The following is a 10,437-nucleotide window of genomic DNA, read 5'->3' on the forward strand; positions in this document are numbered from 1 at the left end:
AAGAGGAAGAAGATGCAAGAAAAGAGAGATGGTGCCATGACAAGAGAGAAGAGGCGAATGAGAGATGGGGAAAGAGACGGTGGAAGTGGGACGCATTCGTAGAACTTTTGAAGGAAAACTCTCATTCTCTCGGGAGGTTCAGATGCCTATCTTCTAAGTGAAAAAGAGCACATGCCGGATCAGCCGTTCCTTTTCATGAGAAGATAGAAGATACATATCTACAGGAATATGGAGGAATGTGTTTCATTAAGATGTTCTTCTGGATCCAAAAGTTCTTTTCGCTTGATCTCGTTCTTCTCTTCCCTTTCTCCTTGGAGGCAGTCATCACTCGTTCCATCGGCAAGAAAATAGACAACTTCCTCTCCAAATAAAATCTTACCTTCTTATCTATACAGTGCCTCGCTCCTGAATGAGTGACTTAGCTATCTATATGTAGACACTGATGTACGTCTATCTATGTGTATACAGACACATACTTGTTGCGCCCTAGAGTTCATGCCATCAGTAGCCCAGATAGATAGATAGATATAGCTCTTCAGCCGGAGAGCGAGAGAGTGAGAAGAAGAAAAGAAGGAAGGGAAACGAAACAAGTAATGAAAGAAACTTCTTTTACTTCCTCCCTTCTAACGACAGAAATCCATCGGGCCACTTTCACTTTTTGACGTGAGAAGATTCGCCAAGTTTACCTGAATTTCCATGGGAGCAGTTATGAAGGATGCCATTCATATCAAGATAGAGGTTATCAAACTCCGGAAGAGCTGCCTGTGTGATCTTCTCATTGATCAAAGGATAGCGCTCACTGAGCCACCGATAGAACCGTCCGATTCCCATCGTGACGACTCCAAGAAGAAGAAGAAGAAAGAAGACAAGAGGAAGAAGAGAAGAGGGAAGAAGGGAGTAGACGTAGTAGGAGAAGGAGAATGCGGTCCGAGTGAATAGTACGGAGATGTAGAAGAAGCGCTTTCAGAAGGAAAGAGGGAGAGGAGAGAGATAGAAGGGAGAGATGGAGGCAAAGAGGAAAGAAGAGAAAGAAAACTATAAAACGTGAGAGATGTTGTTTGACTGAATGTTCATCTCTCTTCTTCTGCTATCTCTTTCTTCTTCTTTTCCCTCCTGAGGCAAGGCCAAGAAGTGCCTTCTTTCTTCGAGTGTTCTTCACTTTCTTCACTTAAGTGGCAAAAGAAGACATCTTTCTCATTCCGTACGAAACAAGGAAGGAACCAAAGAAAGAAGAGAAAAATGGGAGGACACGATGATGATAGAAGATTTGAACTTCTTAAAGGCAAAAGAAAGAAGGAAGATCGAACTCCCCCTCTAGTCAACAGCAAAGGAGTGGAAAAGAAGAAGACTGGTAGTAGTAGTAGTTGTTGTTGTAGTAGTAGTAGTGGTGTGTCTGGGCTTCTGAGAATAGCTGACTGAGAGAAAGTCTGAAGCAGGGGAGAAGAAGATTCTCATGGTATTCTTTCTCTACTTATCTGATAGCTTTGCGCAGTGAAGAGAGAAGGGGGAAGGGAGAGAAAGTTGGTGTGTACGAATGAAGGAAGGCATTGTTCTTTCAAGAAGAAAACACACGTAGAGACAGCCAAGCTTCTACTGCCAGTGTTGATATATCTCTCTCTTCTTGAGTGAGCTAAACAAGGGCGCTTGTGAAGAACTCCTCGGAAAAGAAGAGAGGCTGAGAACAAGCGAGAAGAAAAAAGTGAAAGGAGAAGAATGATCTCTCTAGTGACGGCGAGAGAAGAGAGACCAAAGAAAAAGAGAAGAAGGCAGAAAGTTCTTGAGGAGTTTGAACAGACCAGCAAAATGACGGCTGGTCTTTTCAATGTCTCTTTTCTTCTCGGGTGTACATACACCTCAATGAGGGACTGTACTGGGAACTAAAAAACATAGAAGACTTATGAAGGCAGAGAAAACTCATGCTATTGAGGTGGAACAGCAAAAGAATCATTGAGAGAGAAGAAGGCAAGAGAAGAAAAGAAAAAGACCTTCGTATGTTTTGTCATGTCTAAGAGAGAGAGAGGCAAACCGAGAGTTCAAGAAGGGATAGAAAGCAACGCCTGTCTTGTCCTCGAGAAGAGATCATCTTTCTTCTCCTCCTTGTTCTAACATTCTTCTTAACCTTTCTATGATTTCTCGTCACACGGCTAAGAAACATATTCACGGAGAGCCAGGCGGCTCTAAAGCGAAGGAAGAGAAAACCGGAAAAAGAAAAGAAAAAAGAAAAGAAAGCAAAAGAACAAGGGAAGGTGGGAGGAAAGACTACGAGAGAGGAGGAGAAGAAAACAAGAAAGGGCGAGAAGAGAAAGACCGCTGAAGTGTTCTGTTGAGGGTCTTGTAAGAGAAGAGCTCCCACGACACGATAGAGCCGAATCTTCCTCTTCCTAGTGAGATTCCTCACCCTTACTACACTATCAAGGGAGAAGACTGATATTTTTATCTATTTCGGCTTTTATAAGAACAGAGAAGGGAGGAGTCTTTTCTTCATTCAAAGAAGCTGAACAAGTTGAAACACCTTCTTCCTGCTTCTGAGCTTCCGCCATATCTTCTTTTCTCTTCGCCTCCTCAAAGAAATTCATAAAAGGCATATAGCCCGCCAATTGTTCCACTTGGTTTCTATAGGCCACTATGAGAAGAAGGAGAGAAGGAAAAGACAGAGAAGAGCAGAGAGTTCCAAGTGTTGTGATACTTCTTGAAAAGCGGAAATAGCCAGAAGATGAAGACACAAAGAATGTAGGAGACAAGAGACAGGAGAGAAAGAAGACCCGGAAGAAGCGCGATTGATGAACTGAACTGAAGGAAGGGATCCAATGAAGAGAGAGGCAAAGGAACGAAGAAAAGTCAGATCGAGATTGTTTCTTGCCGATGCTCGAACCTTGCTTTCTTGGAGCAACTGTTCTGGTCTACACTGCTCGACTTTTAGGTGTCTGTACACTCCAGCCTTACTTCAACTGTTACAAAAAAACAACTTTAAGAAGAGGGGGGAAACAAAGCTTTTCCTCTGGCAGAGAAACAAGAAAGAAGCTCTTATGAGAGAACGTCAAGGACAATGGAGACGTTATCGGAGATGAAAAGAGATAGAGAGAAAAGGAAAGGAAAAGAAGAGAAGAAAATGATGAGAGAGAGTTAAGGCAATCATCCTTAACAAGGAGAATAGAAATGGGACAGCTGAGTGAAATAATTAAAACGAAAGGGCCCGGAACAAGGATGAAAAAATCTCCTGTACAAGGAAGCGCTTAAAGAAGAAAAAGAGACCTTCCTGCTGTTGTGCATGCAGAGCAAAGAAAGACCTGTGATATCACGATGGAACGATAAGAAGAAGCGGAGAAAGAAGGAGATACACAAGACAAAGACTTACCCTTTTAAACACCAGAAAAGAGCCAAGGAAATCCCTTGTTCGTGCATAGTGCGGAAACTCGGCAGGCCATTAAAAAAGTGCCAGTCAAACGGAAACAAGTGACGGGGAAGCTCCCTGCCTGATCTTTTAGCAAAGATGTCAACGGGGGGAGGAAGGACATAGAAGACTACAAGAGAGAAGAGAAGTAAGGATTCACCTGTGGAATCTTGATAAGCGAAAGCTGTATGTCGGTCGGTCATTGAGGCATCCCCTCCCCGTTGGAAACAAGACACTCACGCTCTATGTGAGAATGAGAGAAACAAGGAAGGAGTCGCACGAGAGACTTCCTTTCTTGCCGGTGCTAAACTTGGGGAACAAGGCAAGAAACAATTCCAAACGACGAGCTTCTCTCTAAGACGCATGCCTTGAGAAGAAGGAACGGCAAAAAGGCCCATCAGGAAACAAAAAACACGAGAACATTTTTAGGGATGGACAGTCTCATGGGTATGGTGGTGTATGTACACCTGGCTGCCGAGTTGTTCACGTCGCGTCTACGTTGGGAAATCTTGTCCCTGTGTGAGGAACACGGCAAAACGGAACAAGCAAAGACAGAGCGGGAGCACCGTCGGAAAAGACAAAAGCCTACCTCACTTTCCTTAGGAAAACAAACGTGAAGACGGAAGGTATACGTGGAGGAAGAGACTTCTCCCCCGAAACCCAGGCACTCACGCCCATCTCTAGGGTGATGAGCTTAAATCGAGGTAGTCCAAAACGCTTTGCGCGATTTGAGAAAGGAATCCCTCCTATCTCTCCTTCGACTGCTCACGAGACAGGGAGAGAGATGCGGAGTCGGTCAAACACTTCAGCAGAAAAAGACTGCGGACTCGACAGAGAGAGATGGCACGGGACGGGAGCCCGAGCCTTCTTCTGTCGACTTTTCGTAGACGTCCGGAAGAAAAATGGGGCGGACAAGCCTATTTTTCGCACCCTCATACACGTCCGTCACAAAGCCCTGCCGTGCTTAGACAACAACGATGAAATAGCCAGGAGAGCGTTTGTTTGCCGGAGCACTCAAGAGTTCCTTCAGGACCACTCCGAAGAGCTGGGAAGGAACAAAAAGCACGGAGAAAAGAAGAAAGCATGTCCAGGCCTTCCCTTACTCGTTTACACTCATCGGTTTGAGTCCTTACAAACCAGCGAAAATAAAAATTGGAGCCGACAAAGCAGCAGATCCAATCTAGCATGGCTTTTACCCGGTGACAGACTACGCCCTGAGAGACTGGACCGCGAGGGGCGATGAAGATATCAGCGCTTGATCGTCGCAATGTACACCTGTGGTTTATAATTGTTTCACGTTAACGTGGCCCACGTCTAGAAAGCCACCAAAGGCTTCGAGGTAACCACACGGCAACTAAGCGTATCTAGGCTGAACTCGAGCGTCATTTTGTTTCATCCATAATGCATGTCAAAGACCACGCTGTTTCCCAGCAGCAAGCAAACACGCATGCAGCAAGAAGGACCAGACGAGCATGTCGGCAGAGATCATGGCCGTTCAGTTGCCGGGACGGTCCTAACGAGACTCCACGTCCATCAGTTCCTCTGCCGTGAAAAGAACTGTCCGAGGCTAGCTAAGGGAACCCCTTGGAACGATCAGTTTCTCTCTTTGATCCGTAGTCCCCAGACTGGTTCTCCCTGAAGGAATCCAGCAGTGCCGACAGCGGTGTGCTCACGTTTGCCATCTCTCACCGGGACAATCGGCCTCTGCTGCTGGGCGACGTTCTGAAGTGCAGCTACCTGAACTGTGGAGAGTCAACAAGTACACTTGCGTGGACGCAGCTATTCATGGAAAATGACAACGTGCACATGACAGACGACAACACATAGGTCTACACACTTGGAGTAATCTGTTCCCTGTTGGATTACCAAGCTTCTTTAGTCTAGCGGGATCCGCGCGATGAGGCTTTGGGGTTGGTGGTCGTGTTGGGACCGGACCTTCTGGCCTCGCTGCAGGTTCCCAGGAATGATGAAGGACCTTTCAGAAACCTCCTGCTTTCATGGCTTTGCTCAATAACCCGGATAGAGGGGCTGCATATCATGACGTAGCAGTCCCAAATCCATTCTTCTTGTCTCCCGTCACAGGTGTACCAATGGCTTGGGAGTGGTCTGGAAAACCGTCACGGGGGACCTCCAGTCCCTCCATTGTGCGTGTTTTGGACTGACATAGATTCTACAGGATAGCTCAGGTATCCTCCATGTCTCGAAGGCATAACACGATAACACTGCGCGTTGCGGCGAACGAAAACCCAGGAGCGCGCACGACCGTCCGGCTTTGACAACAAGTGGTCAATGAGCGAGAGCGATAAAATTCCACAGTTTCAACTCTTTCTACAGCAGTCTGTTCTCAGCATGTCCCTGAACGGCTTTTTCAGTCATTCGGGCTCAGGAGGAACAAGCCCTGAAAAAGAGGATAAAGGCGGCGGAGTCGACAGTCGGGACAGAAAATCTTGGGAGTAGCGGACTACAGTCTCTATAAGGCTGGCACAAATAGCCACGGAAGCGCAGAAGCCTCGCATTGCCCAAAGAGACACTCGGGTGCATACTTGCATTTTCAAAAGAGACACTAGGGTGCATACTTGTGACAAGACCACTAGACGCCCAATTCATCAGGACAGAGAGGGCCATAGACGGCTACACGATCACGACACCGTGACCCTTATTCGTCTTGCTAACACTTCTTTTAGTAGCTTTCTGTTACCGGGTGTCACCCCGGAAAGTCTGTAGGACCTGGCACAAGGGAAACTTCGCAGCGTCCTCGTGCTTGCTTTTATATTCTTTTGAAGCACTTTGCAGATCCGAGCCGCCACAAAGCAGACAAAACCCCCGAGCGAAGACTACGCCTCCCCCGCAGTGTGCTCCACCAGCAACGATCACATGGACAGAAGCTCACACACATTCTGCTCTGTGTCTCAGCACCATGTGATCGCCACACTCGGCGACCTCAAGGTAAAACCTTTTCTGCTCACAGTCGTAGCATGTAAGCCTTGAGTCGATTGGTACCTCCGCTCAGCCGAAGCCTGCATCTTACCGCTTTGCCTGCGTATGGTTGGGGCGCTCCCAGCCGCTCCTTCATGGTAGATGCCTTTGTGCTTCGTGCTGCTTCCTCGTCTGCTGCGGCATGCATGACGCTCGGCCTCCTACGCGTGGTGTGGTTCCTTGATGCTTCTGCCTTTCCTGGTCAGCACTGCCGAGACAGATGTGGGCTGCTAGGATCCCGGTTCAATCTCGTAACACAATTCCGCACGGTGAACCCTAGCCCCTGCGGTCTTGTGCTGCACTTGCTCTGGACGCTCGGTTCGGCACTGTACGATCCCGATTGACGCGGCACCGTACGTAGTAGGAGTTGAGCACGTGTTAATCCCGGTAGTTTTAGTCGGGCCCCAAATTACCGGTGCCCTACTTCTGCGTGGTTCTTGACTGCTGCAGATTTTTGGAATATCCCGTCCCAGGCCTCAGCTGCGAAGCCGAGCAGCCAGGAGAGAAGACGGTCTTCCGACAGCACGCTCAGCTGGCTTTGTACCCTTATCCCAATGGTATTTCTTGAAGTGTCGTTGGTTGTGTCAAAGAGAAGGTATCGAGTACTAAGCCTGTGTTCACCGCATGCATTCAGATGTCCCGGACAATGCGCTCTGCGGCAGGTTTGCCCCGAGAGAGCAGCGCAAAGTCGTGTGCCAATCCGACTGTCAACTATCAATGCTGGCAATCGCTGCCTTTTCGTGCCTCTGCAGCTCCCTGTGTCAAGATTAAGACCATCATCTTTTATACATCGACGGAACCGCGTTTAGCCTCACTTTGTTGCCGCTTTGCATGTCATGCAGAAAGCGGCGGCGTTTTTATACTTCTGCTGCCTGGACTAAACCTTTTTCTTTTTGTGGAGTCACATCTACTGCCTCATCCCTCCCTTGCTTTTCTTTCTTCTTCTACAATGAGGGTCTATCCTCCAGTGGCCGGCGGCCCGGTCTACTGGTGGCTGCGGAACACTTTTCTTGCGGCGCGGCGATCCCGGAACCGCATTGCACGTGCGTTTGAACTGAACTGGGATATGACGAAATTTGCTTGCAACGGAGTGCCGAAGACTTCTTACAACCCGCGCGTCAACGAGTGGGTTTGGAATGTGGATACAGATTTGTGGAACGGTGTTGGCGGTCAGGCGTGGTGGTACGTCGGAGCGCAGGCCATGTTTACTTTCTACTGGGCCTTCGCGCTGTACACTGTTGTCGAGCGGTGGCATGTCAACGGACGGATTGACTCCTGGAGCAAGTGGAAGAACAGGCCTACGGATTAAGTCGTCTGAAGCGGATGCTAACTGATTTTCAAGTGTGTCAGCCTCCTTCAAAGTCGGAAACGGCCCAAATACCAAGCCGCGTTCGTAGAATTTTGCTCTCTACTGTTGGCCTTACAACATGAGACGGATTTCCAGCGTCCTGATTTCGTAAAACGGTGTATACACTGACAGATAGTGCGTAAGTGGATCCGCTGTGACCGGTTGAGTGACTTGTGCGGCGTGAGTGTATGCTCTGCTGGCAATTTCAGCAACAAGCAATTGGAAATCTTCTCAGAACCATGGTTCCTCGAAGTGTTTCCCGGATGACGACAGTGACGGGGCAACGCGGGCAGCTGAGTATGCATACGAGTCAAGTCAAGCGGCTTCTTTCGAAGCACCTTCCATGTCTGGCTAGCAAAGGCGTAACTAAGGTCCGCAGGCGGGGGCCGCAGACAGAAGAGCACAGGAAGAAGTGAGTCGTTACTTCGCCGGCAATAATTTCCCAACACTCGTGTTGCCTTCGAGCATTCACCCCGTGTATGCACCCGAACTCCAGCTTCCCAGCTACAAGTGGAAGTGTCCACTTCCTGCCAGGCGCCGTCCCTGCTTGTGGACTGAAGAAAAAAGGAAAAGCACTCCGCCGGAATAACACGGACACGAAAGTGATTTTCCGGCAAGAACCCTAAGACGCGCAGAGGAAACCCTTCACATGTGCCGTTATCCGGTAGCACTTCTATGTGCTCTTTTCTTGGGCGCGTCTCTTGAGCACGTCGGAGGCAGAGTCTTTGCTCTTCTAGTGATACAGCATGGCAACTTCTCCGCTCGAAAAACTGTAGGCTGCGTCTGGAAGCGCAGCCTCACCATTATCCCACAGGGAGCTCTATGCTTTTGGAGAGCAGCAACGATCACCAGGAGGCCTGCCGATTCGTCAAAGGCTGAGGGGTTCTCCGTTCAGGGGACAGTTCTTCACTCTGGCGGAGTGCGAGCTCGTGGGCACGCGTCCCCACCCTGTTCTACCGCCGTCTCAGGTGGTCAGTAGTGTGGAGCTTACTCAGGGACTCTAACACCTAGCACCTTTACACTGGCATGACAAAGCTACGAAGAACATGCGAGGTGTGCTGTCGTAGGAAAGTGCGCTAGCGGTCTTCTCTGTCGTCGTTTGAAACTAACAGATTGCCCCGAAACGTTCTGAGGAGACATGAAAGCGAGGGATCGCACAATCCAGCGCCGGTTTTTGCTGTCGCGGTCCGACGCGACGACGGATCTACAGTTTTTAGGTTACGTGAAACGCCGTCAGAGGCAAGGAAATTCGCATTGTATGTCCCTCTATTTTTTGAGTCCGACAGACTCTCACAGTGAGCTTCGGCGCTTTCCCATAACACGCCCGGACTGTTGACCTGCCCCGTGGCGTAGAACTATCGATCTCCTTGTCATCCAAAGCTGGAAACCCACAACCGAGGGATAGATGAGAGACTGAGCATCCCAATTCGGTCCCGCGCTCCCAAACGACCTCATAGGTTGTCAGTTTGCACATCATCTAAGTACGAAGGGGCTCATTTAGCCAGTGGAGCTAGAACTAACTGATTATGCACGTAAACCCTGTGCCTGATGTTGGGAGAGCGCAGCCGTAGTCAAATAGTGAATACGCAACCTGTCGCAGGGCGGCCGACCGGCGGAAAACGTTCGGTCTCGTTCAGAGCAGACCCCTCATTCATCGGTCAAGTCGGCCGCCGTCCAACAATTCCGGCGTGTCTCTCTTTATTTCTGCGCGAGCATCGGTATGCGACTCAAACCTCTTAGGACACCATCTGTCTGTGCATGTCGTGAGAAGTGATTTTTTCCCGCACCCGAAGTGAAACGTGCCAAAGCCATCCACTTCCGCTCTCCTGGCGTCACTGCATAATCAAGAGATCTAACATAAGGGCGTTCCAAACAGTGGTGCTGAACCTCCCGCGCTGCTCTCAAATACTACCACGCTCCGCCAACCTCGGGACTCCGTCACTGTCCTGTCAAGGAAGCTACGAATCCGTGCAAAGCACACACTCCTACATGGAAATCTTCAAGCTCTGCCTGTCTTCTCGCAAGATGCCTCACCGCTGAAGGACCCTTGGCGTCACAATCGCCCCCCCTCTCACAGGTGGGTCCCGGCGTGATGTGAACGTCGTTCACATTCCGGCGCTAGCGTCCGGGAGCACCAAAGCCAACAAACGGATACCGCCAGGGCGCTTGTGAAGGATACAAGGCGAGAGATGTGGTGTATTCACCAGGAAGGTTTTCGTTCCAAGTGATCGGCAACAAGGTTCCTACGTGTACGAACACTCTCCCCCTACACCAGTATCCGGGAGGTGGGGGAAGGGGAGAATATGAAGTAAACTCAAATTTCATTCCGTGGTCCACAAAACCAGAACAGCACAAAGAAACAAGTGCGATACATGCGTATCACGCTCTCGCCAGGATAAAGACGGGAACACAACGGAGCAAACGGCGCTTCAAACTTTTTTCTGAAAGAAACAATCTCCACTGGCCGCCCGGTTCGCGCTTCCTCTTGAAAACGTTTTGAGATCTACTAACACGCCAGCAGCAAAGAAACCGGGTTTTCTTGTTTATGGCCTCCTTCGCATCGTCGCATCGAGACGGTTGACATCCCTAGGCATGACTGTGATAGAAAAGCACAATCGAAGCTTCCCGAAACTCTGATTGCGTTGCTTTCTCTTCTGAGAAAGCAAGTCGCCGACATGAGTCAAGAGAACCAAGCCCCCACGGACTGCCTACCGTTCTCCAA

General features: G+C 49.3%; 4 protein-coding genes across 4 annotated transcripts in view; 1 reads left to right on the plus strand and 3 right to left on the minus strand.

Annotated features, from left to right (window-relative positions):
* Nucleotides 1–4,976, minus strand: part of CSUI_008146 (xrn 5 -3 exonuclease n-terminus protein) — a gene marked incomplete at its 3' end in the record, with an annotated part of 18,004 nt that extends 13,028 nt beyond the window's left edge. The window contains exon 1 of the mRNA XM_068068284.1: nt 687–4,976. Within this exon, the coding sequence (XP_067919737.1) occupies nt 687–831 (145 nt within the window). The remainder of the gene's footprint in view (nt 1–686) is intronic.
* Nucleotides 4,977–6,186: 1,210 nt separating this feature from the next.
* Nucleotides 6,187–6,959, minus strand: CSUI_008147 (uncharacterized protein). The gene has a single exon (XM_068068285.1). It carries the CDS (start codon nt 6,513–6,515, stop codon nt 6,354–6,356), a length of 162 nt encoding a protein of 53 aa, XP_067919738.1. The 5' UTR covers nt 6,516–6,959; the 3' UTR covers nt 6,187–6,353.
* A 66-nt stretch (nt 6,960–7,025) lies between these two features.
* On the plus strand, nt 7,026–7,880 carry CSUI_008148 (uncharacterized protein; the record flags this gene model as incomplete). Its single annotated transcript, XM_068068286.1, has 1 exon — nt 7,026–7,880. A coding segment is annotated over one exon (651 nt), but the record flags the coding sequence as incomplete, so codon positions are not given.
* Nucleotides 7,881–9,950: 2,070 nt separating this feature from the next.
* CSUI_008149 (uncharacterized protein) lies at nt 9,951–10,433 on the minus strand. The gene has a single exon (XM_068068287.1). It carries the CDS (start codon nt 10,390–10,392, stop codon nt 10,222–10,224), a length of 171 nt encoding a protein of 56 aa, XP_067919740.1. The 5' UTR covers nt 10,393–10,433; the 3' UTR covers nt 9,951–10,221.
* Between the last annotated feature and the right edge of the window lie 4 nt (nt 10,434–10,437).

Source organism: Cystoisospora suis, assembly GCF_002600585.1.
Source record: "Cystoisospora suis strain Wien I chromosome Unknown contig_4492, whole genome shotgun sequence".
NCBI lineage: Eukaryota > Apicomplexa > Conoidasida > Eucoccidiorida > Sarcocystidae > Cystoisospora > Cystoisospora suis.

Coding starts and splice junctions, on each gene's coding strand:
- CSUI_008147 (XM_068068285.1), bottom strand. CDS start 6,515: ATGCATGCCGCAGCAGACGAGGAAGCAGCACGAAGCACAAAGGCATCT.
- CSUI_008149 (XM_068068287.1), bottom strand. CDS start 10,392: ATGTCGGCGACTTGCTTTCTCAGAAGAGAAAGCAACGCAATCAGAGTT.